Source organism: Diorhabda sublineata, chromosome 8, assembly GCF_026230105.1.
Source record: "Diorhabda sublineata isolate icDioSubl1.1 chromosome 8, icDioSubl1.1, whole genome shotgun sequence".
NCBI lineage: Eukaryota > Metazoa > Arthropoda > Insecta > Coleoptera > Chrysomelidae > Diorhabda > Diorhabda sublineata.
In genome coordinates this window covers 5,212,854-5,237,374 of record NC_079481.1, presented here as the reverse complement: position 1 = coordinate 5,237,374, position 24,521 = coordinate 5,212,854, and the positions used below count along the sequence as shown (strand labels likewise).

The window sequence follows — 24,521 nt, the reverse complement described above, 5'->3', positions numbered from 1 at the left end:
TGTATTTATTACACGAAAAAGCAATTTTTCGAAAATGGTGCAACCAGTATATGTAGACTTTACTTGCCGCCGCTTTACGAAGACAATCCAAAAAACCGCACCTCGATATCTACTGCTTACCAGCTTTTCCGATTTGTTTCTTATTTTCCCTGGACTAAATACTAATGAGTGAAACTTGAGGAGGAAAATTTGTAGTGAATTTCAATGGTAGAATTGGCCTCAGCAAGCTCGAAAACCCTCTGAGAAACGATTTTTGAGCAGTTTTTCCGGGCTTCCAATCTTTTGATAATGTTTCGAGGAATATGCAATTGCAAAATGTATTTATTACACGAAAAAGCAAAATTTTTCGAAAATGGTGCAACCAGTATATGTAGACTTTACTTGCCGCCGCTTTACGAAGACAATCCAAAAAACCGCACCTCGATATCTACTGCGTACCAATTCTTCCGATTTGTTTCTTATTTTCCCTGGACTAAATACTAATGAGTGAATCTTGAGGAGGAAAATTTGTAGTGAATTTCAATGGTAGTCTTGGCCTCAGCAAGCTCGAAAACACTCCGAGAAACGATTTTTGAGCAGTTTTTCCGGGCTTCCAATCTTTTGATAATGTTTCGAGGAATATGCAATTGCAAAATGTATTTATTACACGAAAAAGCAATTTTTCGAAAATGGTGCAACCAGTATATGTAGACTTTACTTGCCGCCGCTTTACGAAGACAATCCAAAAAACCGCATCTCGATATCTACTGCTTAGCAGTTTTTCCGATTTGTTTCTTATCTTCCCTGGACTAAATACTAATTACTGAAACTTGAGAAAAATTTGTGGTGAATTTCAATGGTAGAATTGGCCTCAGCAAGCTCGAAAACCCTCCGAGAAAAGATTTTTGAGCAATTTTTCCGGGTTTCCAATCTTTTGATAATGTTTCGAGGAATATGCAATTGCAAAATGTATTTATTACACGAAAAAGCAATTTTTCGAAAATGGTGCAACCAGTATATGTAGACTTTACTTGCCGCCGCTTTACGAAGACAATCCAAAAAACCGCATCTCGATATCTACTGCTTAGCAGTTTTTCCGATTTGTTTCTTATCTTCCCTGGACTAAATACTAATTACTGAAACTTGAGGAAAATTTGTGGTGAATTTCAATGGTAGAATTGGCCTCAGCAAGCTCGAAAACCCTCCGAGAAAAGATTTTTGAGCAGTTTTTCCGGGTTTCCAATCTTTTGATAATGTTTCGAGGAATATGCAATTGCAAAATGTATTTATTACACGAAAAAGCAATTTTTCGAAAATGGTGCAACCAGTATATGTAGACTTTACTTGCCGCCGCTTTACGAAGACAATCCAAAAAACCGCATCTCGATATCTACTGCTTACCAGCTTTTCCGATTTGTTTCTTATCTTCCCTGGACTAAATAGTAATGAGTGAAACTTGAAGAAAATTTGAGGTGAATTTCAATGGTAGAATTGGCCTCAGCAAGCTCGAAAACCCTCCGAGAAACGATTTTTGAGCAGTTTTTCCGGGCTTCCAATCTTTTGATAATGTTTCGAGGAATATGCAATTGCAAAATGTATTTATTACACGAAAAAGCAATTTTTCGAAAATGGTGCAACCAGTATATGTAGACTTTACTTGCGGCCGCTTTACGAAGACAATCCAAAAAACTGCATCTCGATATCTACTGCTTACCAGCTTTTCCGATTTGTTTCATATCTTCCCTGGACTAAATACTAATTACTAAAACTTGAGGAAAATTTGTGGTGAATTTCAATGGTAGAATTGGCCTCAGCAAGCTCGAAAACCCTCCGAGAAAAGATTTTTGAGCAATTTTTCCGGGTTTCCAATCTTTTGATAATGTTTCGAGGAATATGCAATTGCAAAATGTATTTATTACACGAAAAAGCAATTTTTCGAAAATGGTGCAACCAGTATATGTAGACTTTACTTGCCGCCGCTTTACGAAGACAATCCAAAAAACCGCATCTCGATATCTACTGCTTAGCAGTTTTTCCGATTTGTTTCTTATCTTCCCTGGACTAAATACTAATTACTGAAACTTGAGGAAAATTTGTGGTGAATTTCAATGGTAGAATTGGCCTCAGCAAGCTCGAAAACCCTCCGAGAAAAGATTTTTGAGCAGTTTTTCCGGGTTTCCAATCTTTTGATAATGTTTCGAGGAATATGCAATTGCAAAATGTATTTATTACACGAAAAAGCAATTTTTCGAAAATGGTGCAACCAGTATATGTAGACTTTACTTGCCGCCGCTTTACGAAGACAATCCAAAAAACCGCATCTCGATATCTACTGCTTACCAGCTTTTCCGATTTGTTTCTTATCTTCCCTGGACTAAATAGTAATGAGTGAAACTTGAAGAAAATTTGAGGTGAATTTCAATGGTAGAATTGGCCTCAGCAAGCTCGAAAACCCTCCGAGAAACGATTTTTGAGCAGTTTTTCCGGGTTTCCAATCTTTTGATAATGTTTCGAGGAATATGCAATTGCAAAATGTATTTATTACACGAAAAAGCAATTTTTCGAAAATGGTGCAACCAGTATATGTAGACTTTACTTGCGGCCGCTTTACGAAGACAATCCAAAAAACCGCACCTCGATATCTACTGCGTACCAATTCTTCCGATTTGTTTCTTATTTTCCCTGGACTAAATACTAATGAGTAAATCTTGAGGAGGAAAATTTGTAGTGAATTTCAATGGTAGTCTTGGCCTCAGCAAGCTCGAAAACACTCCGAGAAACGATTTTTGAGCAGTTTTTCCGGGCTTCCAATCTTTTGATAATGTTTCGAGGAATATGCAATTGCAAAATGTATTTATTACACGAAAAAGCAATTTTTCGAAAATGGTGCAACCAGTATATGTAGACTTTACTTGCGGCCGCTTTACGAAGACAATCCAAAAAACTGCATCTCGATATCTACTGCTTACCAGCTTTTCCGATTTGTTTCATATCTTCCCTGGACTAAATACTAATTACTAAAACTTGAGGAAAATTTGTGGTGAATTTCAATGGTAGAATTGGCCTCAGCAAGCTCGAAAACCCTCCGAGAAAAGATTTTTGAGCAATTTTTCCGGGTTTCCAATCTTTTGATAATGTTTCGAGGAATATGCAATTGCAAAATGTATTTATTACACGAAAAAGCAATTTTTCGAAAATGGTGCAACCAGTATATGTAGACTTTACTTGCCGCCGCTTTACGAAGACAATCCAAAAAACCGCATCTCGATATCTACTGCTTAGCAGTTTTTCCGATTTGTTTCTTATCTTCCCTGGACTAAATACTAATTACTGAAACTTGAGGAAAATTTGTGGTGAATTTCAATGATAGAATTGGCCTCAGCAAGCTCGAAAACCCTCCGAGAAAAGATTTTTGAGCAGTTTTTCCGGGTTTCCAATCTTTTGATAATGTTTCGAGGAATATGCAATTGCAAAATGTATTTATTACACGAAAAAGCAATTTTTCGAAAATGGTGCAACCAGTATATGTAGACTTTACTTGCGGCCGCTTTACGAAGACAATCCAAAAAACCGCACCTCGATATCTACTGCTTACCAGCTTTTCCGATTTGTTTCTTATCTTCCCTGGACTAAATAGTAATGAGTGAAACTTGAAGAAAAATTTTATTTTGGACAATTAATCGAACCAGAAAGTGGTCATTGAATATACTAATACTAGTATTGGTATTTTTTAAACTATATTATGTTGATTCCTTTTATTATTTGCTTAATTTCCGTTATTGTCACTTTCTAGTGAGGAAGATCGAGATTAAGGCCCGCCGCAAATTGAACCCAGCACACGCATGGATTATTTTGTAGAACGATGTTTCAAATGGAGTGGCGCTTATTGAACCCATCCCACGGCCAGCTCCGACCCAACTTGGTTCGCGTGGTACCGAGTTGTACTTGCAACACAGTTTCGTGGGTCGTGGGTAGCTACTTTTAAATGAACCATCCATTACCAAACAGTTTTTCTATTGACTCAAAAATGGAAAAATCAATCGAAATTGTGAGATACTTTCCTGTACTCTATGATTCTACTCATGAAGATTATATGAGAGCAAAACTGAAAGATGATTTGTGATTAATTCATGAGCCTCACTAAACTATCTTCTGTTTAACCGAAACGCCTCCTTGAACATATTTTGTGGAATTTCACCAAATAACTGGAACTCTCCGTAACTCACTCTTTTTCGCAAATACTCATTTGTTTTACTTCTTTTTTTTGTTGCTAGTTGCAACATAATAAATCTTTTGTCATCCTCAGATTTAGACTCCAGATCGAGAAGAACCTTCTGGCTCGCTGTCATCTTGTATACTAATGGGGATTTGGGTACAAATCGTGGGCGTGGGCTGCGTTACTATTAAAAAACGTGGACATGGGCTTGGTGCTGGCCCTCGCGTGTGCTGTGCGTGGGATGGGATCAATTTGCGGCGGGCCTAAAGGGTACATCCAGGTTTTGAACTATTCTATTTTCCTCTTCAGCAAATATCTCTAATGGTTAAGATTTGAATACGTTGCCTAAGTGTGTAGAAAATGCTTCTGCTTCTTCTTTACCATTGAACATAAATGAATAATTTCAGTTTTCTTTTGTATAAAAATATACAGCGTCACTTATGTATTTGTTTAGAGTGAATGTGTAATGATGATGACCCGACTGAAGAACGAAGAAAGCTATTTATAGATAGTCATTTACAGAAAGAGATGTCACATTTATTAAACAAATAGTTCACCATGTTTGGAAGTGAACTGAACTTGGATTTTCAAATTAAATAAATCTTGAACTTGTTAGTATTTGTTATAAATAAATGTCCTCAAAATATTTTTCTGTAGGTTATTTCAAAGGTATTATTAGCTTGTAAAAACTGACCGTTATAAATTGGGTTTAAATTGATTGATGACCTAATAAATCTTATTTTTTTTGAAATTTTCACGAATTATGAGGAATGATTCGTTAATATTCAATGTCTTAATTAGTCAAAGTCTCAAGGTTTCAAAATATGATAATTTGAACCAATATGCTATATTCAAATATTGCAGGTTTACGATATACTAAATATTCAAATTTGATTTTTCAATCTCGCAATAATTTTATATTCTTCAGTAGTTTATACTTGGAAATAGATGATTTTATTATATTTGGAATGAGATTTAGGAATTTGATGGCGAAAATCACAAGGATATTTTTTTCGTCAGTAATCTGCTTTTAATGAGTTAAAATTATTTGGTATATATATATGTCATAATGTAAAACCGATACAAAAGCAAATACTTGGAATCAAACCAATGAAGAACTACCGAAATTCAGCGCTGGAAATTTCCATTTTTTTTTCACGAGTTTAAGTTTTGTAGTTTATATTCTTCTATTTCTATTTATGTTACTTCTTTCCTCCATCCGTGGTTCTCATCCCAGTCCGATTTTTTATTTTGTGGAGCTACCAAATCCTCTATCTTTCCTTTTATCAAGAATTGAAGCTCCGTATCACATATCCCAGGTATGCTGTTTTATCGTGCCCAGCGATTCACCTCTTTCTATTCTCCTCAAAATGACTTTGTTGGTTTTTTTGCCGTCCATGGAAATCTCAAACTTCTGTTCATGGTGTTGACTTTTTGATCTTAATCTGAGGTTGAGGTCAAATTTAGAGTTCGTAAACACGTTCTCCAATTTTATGAATGAGCTTCTTGCCTTTTGTATCCCGTACTTAATTTCAACATCTGATGACCAGTCTTCACATAACTAAGTTCCCAAATAATTAAATTTTATCACCCATTCAATCTTTACTATTGTTTGATAGTTTTACATTCTGAAACTCATTTAATTTGCGAGTGATTAATAGAAATCTTGTCTTTTTATGTTGATATTGATTCCCATAAGCCAACAGTGTATTCCAATTATGTCCAAGAGCCTTTAGAGGTCATTTATGTTATCTGCTATCAAAACTTTGTCATCTAATTGTTGATCCTCGAGGGCTTCTTGAAAGATATCTTCCGAACAAAGGTTAAACAAGAGTGGAAGAGGACATATCCCTGTTTAACACCTCTAAGGATGTATCGAACTGTTGACAAATTTTCCAATTAACCAAAACAACTTCATCAACTTCGTTCAAGACTCTCCTTATTTTAACTTTAGGGAACTTTGATGATCCACACGAACGCTAGAGGTTTGATTATTATTAACAATATCTTCATCATCAGTTTTATTTCCTGAATATTTCTAAAGATGATTTACTGCATCTCATTAGTGTGTGAAAGTACCGTTCTTTTGGAAAGTTATTCGCAAATTACTTGATTTGTATAGATTATGTTCCAAATTATTCAGATGAACGTCCCCAGTTGAATTAGTATTTGGAAAAAACCTGTTCAACGATGTGAATATTCAAGATATCTGCCTAAGCCAGCACCTTCTCAGGAAACTGCATATGTGTTTAGCGAAACTTGTGAGGATTTGCGTCATTCCAATGATAACAATTCTGTGTATTTACATTTCCAATTAGATATAAAGTATTTTTGTCAGGATAACTAGTTGATTTGACATAGTTTGACTATTGATTAATTTTGGTATCTAACGGATCGTTTCGTTTGCTTCGTCTAGCAGAAAATTGGTTTTGTTCAATGGTCATTTATATTTTATTTATTATATTTATATATATTGTCATAAGTGGAAATTTTTCAGTCAATCTTTCAAGTTATATCTTCTTAATTCTTTAACTGTGGTAAGAAAGCGGTTCAACAACGTAAAGAATATTGAAAATTTGACTGTGGAATAGCCTCAAGAAACTGAGCAAATCTAGAAATCTGAGAAAAGAATTTGGAGATATTTTCGCGAGGAAATACGGAATATTTAAGCCAAAATCCATTTAAACGGGATTAGACTATTTCAAAACACAAATGGAAAATATTTCAACAATAAGGTGGAAAGTCTAGACATCTTCCTAAGACTCACTTTCCTGGCTCGTGCATTATAAAAAAGTTGTGAACCAGGAGAATATACTGGAAGAAAAAACGAACAAAAGGAATACTCGTATATAGAATCAAATGATGGATTGAAAGCTTCAAGTCTTACAAATCACCTGGCAAAGACGGCAATTTTTCGACCATGCTGCAGAACATTTTTTTAACCGTTTTGAAGCCAGCCTGATACCTGCTACTATAAATAAGCAGGAAACTCATTCACCTTGAACAGATTTCCAAAAAGTTCAAAAGATATGAGCAAAGAGCAGGGAGAGCGTATGCATCAGAACCTGCACGTCATGGAAGAGCGTTAAAACGAAGTTTTTTAGAGCTCAAAGATTATTTTTTAGTAATATTTTTATGTTTAAGATCTACATAATTGAGATGCACTCTGGCGCTTCCGGGAGAATGATAGCTACGATTGGTGGGCCAGCAATGGACAAACAAGGGTCAAAACGGCAGTAAACGATATATTCATAACTTTTAACAGCTCTAGAGGTTCGAGTCAGACTTGAAGTGGCACCAAATACTCAGATACAGTACGGCGGAGCATAAAATTGTGTCAAGGCTATGAGTCTTGATTTGGTCCATACTCCTTAAGCGATCTAGACCATCAGGCTATTTCTCACAAATTTCAAGCTAAACATTGAAAATTTGCTGTCTATCAAGTACATCCCTATCAATTACTTTTTTTTTTGTAATTACCATGTGGATTTTACATTACGTCATAAGGGTTTAATTTTGATCATGTTAAGAATGTTCTAAATGTTCTTGATTTTAGATCTATTCTGTTTTAAAATTAGTTTTTTTAATAATTTTTGAAGAATTGATAAAAAATTGACGTTTCGACTTAACTTTAGTCTATATCAAAATAGCTAGAGACCTAAAATCAAGGACATTAATATATCGAAAGGTCTAAGAAATAAGAAATTAAAGATATCAATAATTAATAGTGTAATAATTTAAATATTTGAATAGAAACCTTACCACAAAAGTTTTCTAAATGAGATTTGTGAAAATTGATTGGTTCTTGTGCTGTGTATCATTGTAAATTTCAAAAAAGTAAAGTTGGATGGAGTCACTGTTTACTTAATTATAAAATAATTAACTCTATCAAGCAATCAATTCTAACCTTTTTTTCGAAAACTGTTAATTCGCAGCCACAACGCAAGTTTTCATGGATAGATTTGATCTTCAGTTTTTTCGAGATTTGGAAACTAATAGTAATGTAGCTGCAGGGGATCCACCGGATCCAGCGAAATTTCAAAAGTGGTCTATGAAAAATTTGGGAACCAATGTTTTAACCTATATCCATAAAATTTCCCAATTGAATGACATTTTATTCTTTGAATATGAAAAATAACCTAAAATGTTGAAGAAATTCATTTTCAAATTAATTCTTTTAGTTTTAAATGATAACCATTAAGTCAACCGCAATTTTCTCAGGTAGTTGTTATGCTGTATCCTTTTTTATCACGCAATATAGTTGAACTGGAGATCTCTGTTGCACATGTTCGTTCACTTTTCAGAGTTCGCCAACCGAAGATTTGGTGTAATGGTTTTTCTTCGAAAAGATAAATGAAAATTAGTAATTTATTAACTTACCTGTTTATAACTGTCAACTTCCAGCAATTATGACAAGAAAAAAATAAACTACCGAACGTTTAGCAGGGTTTCGATCGCTGTATAATTCATCTCTAATTTATTCACCGAAATCATTTTTGAATATTTAATTAATTATAATCTGCACATGGAACCTACTTGCGATATATTTTTAAATATGTTTGGTATAAAATCACTTTCATTCTTTCAATGGATAGGTGAAGGACGTATTGTATTAAAAAATATCGTATGAGAAATTTGTCGAATATCAACCTATTCGTACGTTAAAAATATTTCTGAATCGCCCTATATTCGGAATTAAATCAAACTACTTGTAATCATTTATCAATTTTTTTTATGATTAGATTTTCCACCCAATTTATGTACAATCTATTTGAAACAATAAATAAAACATAGTTGAATATAGAAAAATAACTTTTGGGGTAGAACTCTGGTTTTTGCCCTCGATTATTTGGCCTTATAACATTTATGAATTATTTACATAAATCTGTCCAAAATAATAGTTTTTAACACTCTTAACGCTTTACCTGTATCTGGGTTTGTTTGTTTGTTTGTAATTCTTCTCTAAACTAAGAGTAATGAAAATTTTTTTTGACAGAAGATTCAAACTATATCGTTAAGGCTCGATACAAGTTTCGACGAGATGATGTACATAAGCAGCGACCCGCTTTCACAGCATACGGAACTAAAAACTCAGCTTTTTAGTTTGATTTGCTTCAAAAGCGTATTTTCCAGTTTTTTTAAACTATATTTTTTATTGTATATTATAAAAAAAATACTAAATAAAGAAGAAAGTAACATTTCGTTTAAATCCACATTCATCATTTTTATCAGGTTTTCTGATAATTTTTGTAATTCTAATAGCGGTTATTTCTACTAAACCAAAGGGCTCTAACCCTGTCAGACATCCAATAAATTGGATTTTTGACGTACCTCACATACATCCCATTCTCCACGAAGAGCTACTTGGAGTTGATTTAACTCACTACGATGAGAATGATAAGTCTCCCTAAATTATCTCTAGAGGATTCTTATCTAGAGATTGTGAAGTCAGTCCAGAAGTGTCATTCCCACTTGCTCCAAGTATTCAGTAACAATTTTGGCGATATGTGGACGAGCATTATCCTCCATTGAAATGAATTGCTCACTAATAAATGGAGGAAATGGGATCACAGCCTTTAGGAGGACTTCCTCAATGTACCTCCGAGCAGTCAGCGCTCCATTATTTATGAAAATCAGTCAAGTATGGGTGAGGAAATTGATTCCACTCCAAACCGTAACTGATCTCCTCTCATTTTTGTGATATTCAATCTGCTCCTTTTCATTGTTGATAAGTTTGTAACGGAACTAAAACTATTTCGAGAAGATATGAAGAGGGAAACGCGATTAGAAGCTTTTGCACAATTTCGCACAGTCCAGGATATTCTTCGAGTATATCCAACCGCAACCAAAATTTGTAATACTCTCTTTTAAAAGTCGCTATCAGCTACTTATCAGTACTAAGCTTTCTTCCTTTACATAAAATGGATATAAGATCCATGGTGGTATTTTCATCGACAGAGTATCTTCAAATTTGATGTTGAAATCATCAAATATAGAACGTAAGTATGTCTCAAAATCTTTATCAGTGTATTCTGACTGAGACTGTTTGTTTGAAAACTGAAAATTCGCGCCGACCAATTTTTTTTCCATAAATCTTAATTTACCAAAAAAATCTGAAATTACATTTTTTGATTTTATCTATTAATTTGTCAAATACGCGCCTGTCTGCTTTGAAATTTGTCAGATTTTCTTTTAAATCAGTCACTTTCCAGAAACTCTAAAATTGAGTCAAAAAGTGAATAAAATCTTAATGAATATACACCTTTCGACAACCAACGTACCTCGGTATGTAACAGCAATCGTTGGTTGTCTTCATCATTTTCCTCACTAAAATTGTTCGCTACTAGATGTTATCGGTGAATTGCACCATATCTCTAGACCATGGCAGGAGCTCCATCTGTTGCCATCGAAATAACGTTTAGGTTCTTTTCCATTTTCGTCCATTGCATTCCAAAAATAAATATTATGATTCAATTTTTTCCGTTTACAAAAAAATATCCACAACGACTAACTATGATTGTCAAGTACAAACTGGGCTTTCAAAATTGCTGAATTTTGAGTGAGATTTCCTCAACGTACGCGAAAATATATTTACCAGCTTATATTGCTTAATGCTGATATTTCCAGATTGAGGCTATAAAATTTTTGGCCAACGCTTGTAGAACAAGAGTTTTTGCGATTGAATTCAGTCAGCATTACGGTCAAATTTCTTTTCATTCCACGTGATCTTAATCTGTAGGAATAGAAAGCTACTTATTTCCATTCTTGGTGACGTCAAAAAATTAACATAATCGAATATAATGTATTTATAATCAATTTTCATCTTGTCTAAGTTAATTGTATTATATGGAATAAGATATACGAATCCGACATAGTCTAATAGTAATAATTTTCGGTAAACAATGTCTAGTTGAAAACAATGTTCTGAACATAACCTCAATAATAATCGAAGTGAAATGAAATCTCTGGCGTCATCGATTGATTCTATGACGTGATTGGTTAATTTTGACCCCGAAAAATCGAATTTTTGCAGAAAAAATTATTATCACTTTCCAACGATGTTGATGCGTATAATTTATAGATAAATAAACATTCTTACGTAGACGTATGATGGTATCACCTTTCGGTATATACCAGTTAAACTATTTTTAAGTCCGAAGAACGTTTTGACGGACGTCACAGTTGTCGATAGAATCGAGTTTCCCTCCCACTCTTACTCTATTTCTTATCTGCACCGTTTGGTTTAAAACCTCTGATGTGGTTTCGGTGGATTTATTTACAAAAAAAGCCTATATTGTGTCGAGGCTCGCGTTTATTTGTTTCCGTAATTTTTTAAGTGACGAATTTGGAGTGATTATCAGTTTTTGAATTTTGTTTGGCTTTAGGAACAATTTTTGAAATGAAGGAAATTCGGTATACCGTCAATAAAAGTGAGTACCTTCTCTGGATTGAATTTATTCTAAATTTTGACACTTATATTTAATTTTTTTTATTTACAATTTCCAAATGGAAAAAAATATATTTGAATTTATATATTCAACCCATTTGGATATTTATACGATAATATGAAAATTAATTTCGAATTTTTATTAATAAATTGCAAATAATGAAAAATATTTTTAGTCATTTCACTGACAATGGTTTGTAATTGTTTTTGCTTAGAAATTTTTGGCAAATTTATGATAATCGAGATCTAGTTCATCATATTTTATTTGTTTTTTTAATAACCATAATAAAAAAATTATTATTTTATATATTTAATATTATTATGAATTATTAATATATCATATCTTCTAATTGAATTTGTTGTATTGAATATTTACTCGGATATTTAAAAGATAGTATAAACTAATGAGGAAAAAAAATTGAATTAAATCAATAAATTGAAAATGTTTCAGATACATTATTGTTTTTGAATTTTTTTAAGCGAATTCATGTTATTTATAATTTATTGAATAATATTTTTTCTATATTCATAATATTCGAATTGAAAAAAACAATTAAATTTATATTTTTCAATTAAATTTATTATAAATTAAGTTATTTATTTCACAAAATGGAAAAAAATATATAATCAATACTAATAGATTGAAAGTAATGAAAAATATTTATTTTTTATAATTTTACGGGCAAATATTAATAAATAATGATTCTTGTTTATTGTTTTCATCGTTTCCTTTTACAGGTACAAAATATTCTAATTTTTATTTTTAAAATAAATTTATCCTATTGTAAATTCATTACGGAACTTATATGATACAATGAAAATAAATAATTAATCAATACTAATAGATAATGAAGATACGGAAAAATACTTTCAGTCATTCCATTAACAAATATTTATAATTGTTTTTGCTTATTCGTTTTTTGAAATTCATTATAATCGGAATTTAATTCGATACATATCATTTTTTTTTATAATTTTACTAATAAGAAAATATTTTTATATATGATAAATTTATTTGGACATTTTAAAAATAATACGAACTTATGAGAAAATAATTTAAATTAATATCAATTAATTTAGAATAATGGAAAATATTTTATATAAATTAATTAGTAAACATTTGTTATTGTTATCAAAATTTGTTTTGGCGAATTCGTGTTATTCACAAATTTTTCCTATATTTACAATATTCAAACAGGAAAAACCAATTCAATTTATTTATTTATATTTTTTCAATAAATTTTTATTAATTAGGTTATTTATTTCACAAAATGGAGATAAATATATAATCAATACTAATAGATTGAAAATATTGGAAAATATTTATTTTTGATAATTTACGGGCAATTATTAATAATTGTTTATTGTTTTTCAAATTTATAAATAAATAACTCTAACTCTAAATAACTAACTCATTTCACTAACAAATATTTTTTATCGTTTTTGCTTATTCGTTTTTTGGAAATTCATTACAATCGGAATTTAACTCGATACATATAATTTTTTTAAATAATTTTATTAATAACAAAATATTATTACATATATATAAAATATATATTTCGATTCAATTTGTTTTATTGAAAATTCATTTGGATATTTGAAAAATAATATGAACTTATGAGAAAAAAAATTAAATTAAATCAATAAATTGAAAATGGAAAATGTTTCAGATACATTAATTATTGTTGTTGAACTTTTTTTATGTTATTTATAATTTATTGATTTATATTTGTCCTATTTTCATAATATTCAAACAGGAAAAAACAATTCAATTCATATTGTACAATTAAATTTATTGTAGGGTGAGGTTTTTAAATCAAATTAGAATATTAGTAACCGAAAATGAATCCATTTTAAGTATTTTATGCCCTCAAGTATCCCAAAATAAAAATAAAATTATGTCAAACAAAACAAACAACAAAGCAGAGTGAAGAGAAAAATAAGATGATAAATAAATTCAGTTAAATAAGGATAAAAATTTTAAATTAATATGTAGAGCATTTAATAAACAATATCATCAATTCAGGAGGATTTGCTTAAGTGAGATAATGGATATTATTTAATTTTAAATACATAATACACTTAAAAATACCACTTAATCAGTTATCAGCGCTGTTTAATAACTAGATCATGATACAACAAGAAGTTGAAGACAGATGGAAATCAAACTTCAAAATTTCTATAAAATCCATTAAATTTTTCAATAGATAATCTTCAACAAAAACCTTAAGAAGTTCACGTAAGTAAAGGTCAAAAAAATTTGTTGAACTGCTTACTCATAATCAAAAGTAAGGATAATACATCCTAAAATAGAATAACGTACTTGACAATACTTTTAATAACGAACGAACACATGTTGAGTAATTTAATATTCATATCATATCATATCCACTTAAACGTATAGATCAAATTACGGCCCGTGGAAATGAAATGAAAATGGGAAATGAAAAGAATATATCAAAATCACAAATTCTATTAACAAAAGTCGAAGAGCTTTTCATATAACCTCAAACTTTACGTGAAATATTTTTTTATTTCTATTATTTTGAAACATTATTTTATCTAAAACATTATCTATTATTTATTTTATTTTTTATTATTTTATTATATTTAAAATATGTGTTTTTTCCAAAATTCGGTGGAAATTTACACTTTTATATCACAAACAAACTGTAATTTTTCAATATAGGATATTCATTTCTAGCCTTATGACTCAACTAAATATTTTCAATCGAAAATTCTTACGTCAAAATATAGGTTTATCTATGGACTTTCAGTTTATTGAAATCTCTACTTTCTGATGGCGAAAAACATTTGCAGAAAATTTGAAAAAACGAAAAAACTTGAATTCGAAATTTTTATTCACAATGTATTATTTTTAGCAAATTATCAAAATTTTATGCCATAATTACTGTAAAACCGTGATATTGTTTATTATATTTATTACATTCCAAAAATAGCTAAAATTTCAATAATAATTTTTTCAAAAAGCCTACTTTTTACGTGAGAATTTTCGATTTAAAGTTGAGGTGCTTTTATGATATTTAATCAAAATAAGATGAAAAAATAAATAGTTTAATTCAAAAAAATTACAGTGGGGCATAAGAAGGTGAGTTTTTTGTGATAAAATATATTATTTTGAAAGATAAATATCAAAAATATATTCAATCGAAAATTCTTACGTCAAAATATAGTTTTATCGATGACTTTCAGTTTATTGAAATCTCTACTTTCTGATGGCCAAAAAAACATTTGCAGAAAATGTAAAAAAAACTTGAATTCGAGATTTTTATTCACAATGTATTATTTTTAGCAAATTATCAAAATTTTATGCCATAATTACTGTAAAACCATGAGATTCTTTATTATATTTATTACATTCCAGAAATAGCTAAAAATTGTATATAATGACAAGAAAAATACTTCGGGTGAGTTTTCTGTGCATTTTCTGAGAAAATTGATCATAGAAATGCATTTTTTTATCATCATCAGAAGGTACAAATTTCAATGAAAAAAAAATCCACCGGCTTTTTTTCAAAAAGTCTATTTTCGATATTGAGTTGAGGGGTTTTTGTGATATTTAATCAAAATAAGATGAAAAAATAAATAATTTGAATCAAAAAAATAAATAGTTTAATTCAAAAAAATTACACTGGGGCATAAGAAGGTGAGTTTTTTGTGATAAAATATATTATTTTGAAAGATAAATATCAAAAATATATTCGATCGAAAATTCTTACGTCAAAATATAGGTTTATCGATGGAGTTTCAGTTTATCGAAATCTCTACTTTCTGATGGCGAAAAAACATTTGCAGAAAATGTGAAAAAAACACTTGAATTCGAGATTTTTATTCACAATATTTTTCGCAAATTATGAAACTTTTATGCCATAATTACTGTAAAACCGTGAGATTCTTTATTATATTTATTACATTCCAGAAATAGCAAAAAATTGTACATAATAACAAGAAAAAAACTTCGGGTGAGATTTCTGTGCATTTTCTGAGAAAATTGATCATAGAAATGCATTTTTTTATCATCATCAGAAGGTACAAATTTCAATGAAAAAAAAATCCACCGGCTTTTTTTCAAAAAGTCTATTTTCGATATTGAGTTGAGGGGTTTTTGTGATATTTAATCAAAATAAGATGAAAAAATGATTAATTTGAATAAAAAAATTACAGTGGGTCATAAGAAGGTGAGTTTTTTGGGATAAAATATATTATTTTGAAAGATAAATATCAAAAAACACAAATTGGTTAATTGAATTTCACATTTGTGAAAAAAGTGTGAGAGCAAAAGTTATAGAGTTGTTTATCACTTATAAATTTCTCATTCGATTTTTCTCCAAAAGACTTGAAAATTCAGGACAGATCGAGATAAATCATTTTGTTATTTTTTTTCCTTTCTCCCTGAGTTTCATCCTACTACTTTTTTTGGTTCAAAATTAGCGAACCAGGTCTAGAATGAATTTCCAAAACTTTAACTATTTTAAATTACACAAAAATTCATAGAGTTTTCCAGAAAACATTACAAATATACAACATTTCATCGAAAAAGTATTCACGGGGGTTGTTTTTTTTTACAAAAAGTGAAACATAAATAAGCAAGTCCAAAGCAAGTATTTTATTTTCTCGAAATATTCGAAACAAGGTTCTGAAAGTTTTCAACGGCTTCTTGAGGTGATGGAAATCACTACCAGCGAATCTTTTCCCATTGGGGAACAATAATAAGTTACTAAGCAATAAATCGGGTGATGGATGGGTATCAATTTGATGTTTTCTTCCCTCAAACATTCACTTAGGCTTTATAGGAGCTGGATCATCGTGATGCAGAAACACGCGATGTTTTTTTTTCATATTCATACAAAAACGATTCTCAGTGAGATCGTTGGAGATGCCTCTATCTGTCTGTAAATCATTCATCGATCTTATTTTATTATGCTGCGTATAGCATCGATTTTTCTCGGATTACCAACCGATTTTGGCTGACCTAGACCTAACTGATGAATACCCGACACGACCATGACAAAATTCTGCAAACCAATTGTTAACAATCGTCTTTGGTGGTTGACTATTTACCTATTACCTAAATTTTGAAAATCAGAGCACGTGAAATTCGTACTCGCATCCAATTGCACCGAGCTGAGACATATTATATATTAAAATATTCGAATACTTTGATTTTAATTGGATTACCAGGTTATAAAACTGATTATATTTTCAATATCATGATAAAATAGCATGAAAATATTAATTTTGTTTAAAGTTATTAATGTCAATTCGAAATTATACACTTTTTTCTAATTCGAATATTTATATTTTTTTAAAAAAAGAAGGGAGACTGAAAATTATATCAATTATATAGATTTGAATACAATTTGCGTCATGTATTATGAAATTATTGGTTCGGAGATTCTGATGATAGACTAGAACGGAAACTCGTTCGAACTATAAATCAGATTATAAAAAAATAATTTTTATTCTTATTTTTCATATTGTTTCCAATGAAATTATTTTAAATTTATGGATTGATTTATGGAATTTCGCTCTAACGATAATTATAATGAAGAACTTACGTAAATTTCCTGAAATATTATACGAGGTTTTAAGGAAATTGATTTTTGATTTTGACGTTTAAAATATTTAATATTTCAAAATGTCACGATTTGGTTGAATTAAATTATAGAATCGAAAATACTAAAAAATACCGTATACAGTATCAAAATTTATATAAAAACAATTTATTAACTTTTGCAATGATAGAAAGTATCAATTATATTATTATTATATTATATTATATTATATATATTATATTATCAATTATATCATATGATTTTTGACGTAGATTAAAACGACAATAGTGCCGATCATCTCGCTTTGACATTTGGTGATGAAGCACCATCTCGTTGAGGATTTGACCATCTTAGGCTTAACATACGTAAATAGAGGGGTCTACAAAGATCAAAGACCAAGAAAATTATTATTTTTTTATCAAACATATCGATTTGCCGTTTTGAGATTGATTTGAAATCTGATGGGAGCTAAACATATGGCGTTAACAAAGAAGAAAGTTCAATAACGAATAACTTTTTTAGTGTGAGCTGAATTATCTTCTCGTTATGGCCGATTTCAATTTTTTCTGACAAAAATTTTGCTCCAAGTTAAGTGGAACTTGATAAGTAAGCTGTTACACGAAAAATATAAGAAAATGAAGCATTAAGTTCCGTAGAAAGGGAAATTATATCACATAGCCGCGGTAGAATGAACTTGGCGAGGTGGAGAAGTTGCTGTTTGCTTGATTGACTTTTTTCTATCGAATCAATCATCGATGGTTCTATATCGAGTTGAAAATAACCTTCCATTCAGTAAACTTCACCAAGGTGCTTCAAGAATGTGTGCTTGAAGCAATTTTTTGATAGAAAACAACGACAGCAAAGTTGTCTTGTCAAAAAGGATTCGAATGTTAAGATTACAGATCATTTTTAAGAATAAAAAATAGGACAAAATCGTCTGCTGGAGCGATTGGATTGAATACCAAGGAAAAAATGACTAATCACTCGAATAGATCGACTACGGTTAGTCTATTGGCCAAAAGTGGAAAGTAAGAGCAAGCTTATAAAAATTACAGGTCACAACAGTGCCAACTCAATTCAAATCTACTCGAATATTGACGAAGAACATGATGATCAAAATATTACCAGCATATGTATTAGAAATACATCTTCATCAGTCAAAGAAACTAACAAGTCTGAATCTTAACTTCTCTAATTCTTATTTTCTTAATTGCACCTTTGAATAAAATTTTTTTATAATTATGATAGATGCTCAAAGATTTCATAACAATTTTCTCAAGTTTGTTGCTTATAGGCATAATCCGTTTAAAAATACTGTCATTTATTAATAATGTATTTATCCTAGCGTCGGATCCACAAAAGTAGGAGCTTTATTTCGGAATTGCTCTATCATATTTTCGGGAAAATCTATGGTTGAAATATGCCAACATGGTAACGGTGGTTTCATCCTTTACTATTGCAATCTAAAGAATGTTTTTAGCTTCGACATGCAAGTCATTATATGAACAAATTAGATCTCATCCTTTTAAAAGTAAGAAAACTGAAAGTATATTTTCACCTACTACTTCACCCACGATTAAAATCATAAGGAGTCTTGTTACATCGTGTAAAATGTTACTATAAATTATCATGGTTAGAATAAAAACATAAAAAACTGAAATTATCTAGCTAAACTTGAAAATATCTTAACTAAAATGACCTTGAACATTTGAGCACCCTGCAACAGGATATTGGAGCAACAAATATCATGATTCATAGTTTAACCTCTACGCAAATTCTCCTTTTTCGTAAAAATTGAATCCATATTCGAACCAATAAATATTCAACTGCATCCATAACGACCTAGACTATTAAAATTTAAAGACATGCATTGGATAACCAATCAATATTCATCATCATTAACCACAAACCAGCCTATCCAAATTTAATTTCATTCAAAATCTAACCAACGAAAATTAACAGCGATGTCTATAACAATAATAATTAATAGCCTCAATATTTTTATCAAGCGTCAATTCGAATATTGATTTTTAAAATCGATGAAGTTTTACAACTAATTAATGTAGTGATTTTTATTATCGTTACACTTTTATACATGTTTTTTTATGTTTTACTTGATCATAATTTCATTCCCAAAGGGTTAATACATGAGGATTCGAAAGCTCTGCAATATATTAAAGTTGGTACATTTTGGTGTTTAATTTTGTCACAATCCCACTATGAAAATGCTCATGATCTTGCTGCCGAAGACTTCTTTCCAATTCATATATAATTCTAATAAATTTTTAAACTTTTTTTGGTACCTCTTAAGCATATTATACTATTTATAGGTTGTTCTAAGACTAATAACAATTTTTAATGGATATTTACTAATTAGAAATACCCCAAAACACTTTATTTGACAAAAATTTAATGGCAAAGTTGTGTCTACGTATCATATAAATTCAATTCAATTATTATACCTTTTAAAAACATAATATTGATAAGGATTAATGGAGAATATAATTAGTCTATGTTCTAATTTTTTATTACAGTATGTTATGTAATCAGTTAAATTCACTTCCTTCCAAATATTATCAGTATCAATCGAAATTACAGAAGAGTGCTTATATGGAATTTGATTATTAATTCATAAGAAATAATATATGGGTACGCAAAAAGATTTCATGTATCTTAAAATGCTGTAAGTAAGCCCATATCGGCCATCTTCAATCTCCAACAATCTTTTTTTTTGACTGTGGAATGTATAAATAAAAAACTGATACCACACTCTAATCAGAAATAAACAGTTCTGAAATTGAAACATATGCGAGAGCTCTCATGCACAAGTTAACTGTCAAGTACATCCTAAGCAATTAATTAGTAGGGCTCAATTGTTACAAATAGTCTTTACATTTGTAATCAATCAATCAATCAAAGGTTTGATAAATGTTCCCCAAGTAATGCTGCAGAAATACGGGTCCCAGGATAGTTAACAACAACAATAATCATGAATGTGTTTATGAGTGAATCTTAGAAAATCCGAGAACCAGTCAGAAAGGACAGCGTTCCATCTTGGCTTGAAAAGAAATTCCTTGCAAAGAATCTTGAAGGAGCTGATTACATTATCGTATGTGATTCAGGCATATCAACAACTACAACCTCGGGATTATCCTAAATGTTTTCAGACTAAACCAATTTTTATTTGTCGGGTCATGTGAATCGTTGAGGTTCAAGCATTTTCTAAATATCTAGCCAAATTGAGAGTCCGGTGTGCAGTTTCGGGACACGGAATCATAGGTCCGTATTTTATCGAAGAGAATGGTAAATAAGTTACAATTAATCAACAGAGGCACATATAAATTTGAACACGCTTTATCCTGATCTACGTCAATTCTGTCGTGGTCGTAATTTGGCATTTCGACACCAATTTTGGTAACAGGATGGAGCAACTTGCCATACTGTTGCGGCAGTTCGTCAATTCCTTCAGCAATATTCTCCAAGCAGATCTATTACACGATTTTTTGACTTTCTTTATCATTCACATTCTCCAAAACTCTATTTCTAGACGCATACAGGGGAGATGGCTAAACAGCCGCTTTCAAACGTACTGAGATAACCTTTATTCCACGACAAGAAATATTGTTAATTTCGGGATATACTGTATGTCCAATACAAAATTCTCACCGTCAAATCACATATATCGAGAAGACAAACTGATTCTTACCAGAATCATACCTAGAAGATTGATGAGAAGCTTTGATGGATGAAAAATGGTTTCTTTAAACTGTTTAACATGACTTATACATTTAGGCTAAATCCATTTTTATTATAAATAACGTATTGTCCACATTTGATATTTATAAATCACTATAATCAAGTTCACTGTATTCTATCTCAAAATTTACTAAATTATCATCTTCAGAAATGATATCCTCATCAAAATCAATAATAATTTGATCTGGTTCCAATTTAAGAAAACTTTTTAAGAGCTTATTGGTAGAGACTTTGTGATTCCAACTATTCTATTGAATTAATTCAATAAGATTAAGTTGGGAGTGATGTGGTAGCTATTTCTAAGCATTATGACCATGAGTTAATGATCACAAGACTCAGAGCCCCTTTGAACTACAAACATCTGCCGATAAACGTTCAGATGTAGTCATCACTATAAAGAGACGTAGATTAGAATACTTTGGTCATGTGGGTCAATTGAATTGGAAGAACCAGCTCACAACATCGTGGTTAAACAGTTTTCTTCAATGGTTTGGCAATGACAAGTCAATATGGGAATCAACGATAGATAAAAGTACACAAAGAAGTAGATACTTTAATCATGGTGAACTTTAAGCGCTGTTGCGTTGGTTTCATGTGCGTTGTTTGAAGATACTCATAAAGTAGATACCAAATCAGTATAATCTGCGTACTTAGAAGCCTGATTGAACTATCGACCGATGAAAAGTTTTCATATAGATCTTCTTAATATTATATGAATCTACTATATAATGTTTAAGTTGCTAGAAAAGTTTTCAGAAACTAGAATGATACCAATTCTTAATGAGAAACGTGTAAGTTATATATAAATACATGGATCCACTTGACAAAATCAGAAATTTCCTTTATCTAAAATATATTTCCTCATTTTCAAATCCTACTTTGGAGATCGGTACTTCATGGTTAAGGCGAATATTCAACAACACATGTTTTCTAAGTTAGCGTGTTGATTCCTCTTTTGGATCTTCCATATGTTTCTCAAATTCATATCGACAGGTTATAGCAATGGTTAAAAATATGGTAAATTTAGTTAACGTGACCATGTGACTTTCACAAAAAGACGAGAAAACAGTCTTTTTGTCACTATAAACGAGCGTGAAATATCATAAAGTGAGAAAGCTAAATATCTTGGAAAAATTCTGGGTAGCATACTTTTTTTGAAAGAAAAAACACTTTTTCAAGAATACAGCTTGAGATTAATCTTGGTCGGATAAGCAGAGGGGCTTACTACTCGAGTATGGTGGTATCCAAAACTGAAGTAAGACGTTTATAGTTTCGTAGTATCTCAAAATATACAGAAGAGAATAGTTGGATTTTCTTCGATAGCCGTTGGTTTCTTACTCAAAAAATTGAATAATTTTGTCATAAATAAATCAAGAGTTATATCCACTTGTGAGTAAGGAAAAAACGTGTTTTTTGTGAATACATATAATAAAATTAATGTATTTTAAGAATTCGAATATAATGGGTTCCGTTGTTCCTGCAGTAAATCTCCTAACCTTCAGAAGAACGTGTCTGACGGCGAGGGAGATGTCTCTGATCCAAATTACCTGAATCAAAAAACAACCAAAAGATTAATTCTTAAGATAGATAAATACAATGATCGATGGAATAGTCAAAATTTTGAATTTTGAGAAAATGACGACTTCCCAAAGAAAAAATTTTTTTTTAAATTACCTGGTCTTACAAATGCATCTAAGAAGATTGGGGGAAAATTTCAAGCCTATAGGTCCAGCTGTTGGGAACCATTTGAACAAAATTGATTTTTTTTTCAACTCACATCGAGTCATCTATTCCAACGCCATAAGAGGAGTCCTCTACTTTATAGTTTGCTTTTGATACAGCCAACTGTTGCAATTTCAACGATCTTAGAGCCATATTAGATTATTTTTGAAGTGATTTTCCATATCAGCTGATTAAAACTTTAGGCCTTCAGTTAGGTATTGAATAAACTTTTCATATTCTAATTCCAAGAAGAAAAACATTATGAAAAGCATGGAAAAAGGTATAGAGGTAATGAGAAGCAGCTGCTATTCTGGACTTCACTAATTTCTCCGAAACTGTTTATTTACCGGATCAGTGTGAATTTTTCAGACAATATTTTTGAATATATGTACAATCAAAAATATGTCAAAAATACTCGTTTTTTCCGAAATTACAAGTGAATATGACCCTATAAGGTGACACGCTTTTTTGTCAATCAGTGTATGTTATTCTGACTTATCAGACGTATTTTATAATAATCAATGGAATTTATGATAAAAAAATCTGTAAAAAATGTTTTATCAATAGTGATAAAGGGGTCGTTTCTAATTTTAGTTGCGATAATTATTATCATTTAAGTCAATTATTGTATTATTATTATTATAACCTGAAATATTGTATGAAAGTCAATACTATAATCACAATTTATTTCGTTACTTTTATTTCTCAATTTTGTTATCCATTCAATTTTTTTAATCAATGTATGAATTATCATGCTGATATTTTCTAAAAATAAACCAAAAAAAAGGTAACGAATGGAGATCTGTTGCGGTCAAAGCATTCGAATATTTCTTCAATATCCATTGAATGTGATACACGGTAAATCAAAATACAATATCTACATGTTTTCTTTTCAAATTAATCAACTTATATTTTATGTGTCATTTAAGTGTCGAAAAGTACTATTAACATACTTCCTTTTGTAACATCCCCTTTACCAGAATTTTTTAATTTTCGAGGTATTTTGATTTTTCTTAGCAAAACCATGATTATGTCACTATATCTAATCTGAATACACCACCACTACACCAACACTCACAATTACATTGTCTAACGCAGCGCGTTTCGATAACCAAGTAATCGTCTTCAGAGATTGAAAGTAAACGAATGTATTCAATATGAATATCACCAACAGCTCCAGAAATACCAACTTAATTGTTGTCTGTTACTGTATATATTGAGACTAAACAAAAAAACTATCATATTTACCACAGTATATAGTATACAATATACGTCATAAAGAAATATTTTCTTCATCATTTCATCCCTTGTTGTTCGAGGTATTTTGTATACTTCATTCTTAATGTGACTTCATAGAAATGAATCCATTTTAATGAAATCTGGTGACCTTGGTGGCCACTGTACTTGAACTCTTCTTCCGATCTATTTTCCAGGAAATTGTTTATCGAGTTCTCAATTTATTAGTTGATTAGCGTGGGTAGGCGCACCATCATGCAAAAACCACATCCTCTGAAATTGGGCTTCTTACAGTAGTAGAAGTAATCGGTTTAAAAGAAAATCTAATCTAATCTAATCTAATAAAAAAAATATGGTTCTACTTACATTTACCAACGATACCTACTTTTTACCTCTTAACCATTTTTATTAAAACGTGGCTCCATCTTCAAATAGAACAGAGTCGAAAAAGTCTCTCGGTTAATTAACCTCTCATAAAGCCCACTTACAAAATACAAAATTAGTTAATTCAATATTCTTTCTTCCATATTAGGACTAATGCCTGTTCCTCCTTCATATCTTTTTTCATCCTGGTTCTAGATTCCTATTG

At 30.6% G+C, this 24,521-nt stretch overlaps 2 protein-coding genes across 2 annotated transcripts in view; one reads left to right on the top strand and one right to left on the bottom strand.

The window, feature by feature from the left end:
• LOC130448378 (pyrimidodiazepine synthase-like) overlaps positions 1–24,521 on the bottom strand; it is a 445,274-nt gene that overhangs the window by 95,623 nt on the left and 325,130 nt on the right. The gene's annotated exons all lie outside the window — the stretch shown is intronic.
• LOC130448371 (scavenger receptor class B member 1-like) overlaps positions 11,468–24,521 on the top strand; it is a 68,252-nt gene continuing 55,198 nt past the window's right edge. The window contains exon 1 of the mRNA XM_056785731.1: positions 11,468–11,625. Within this exon, the coding sequence (XP_056641709.1) occupies positions 11,595–11,625 (31 nt within the window). The 5' untranslated portion in view covers positions 11,468–11,594. The remainder of the gene's footprint in view (positions 11,626–24,521) is intronic.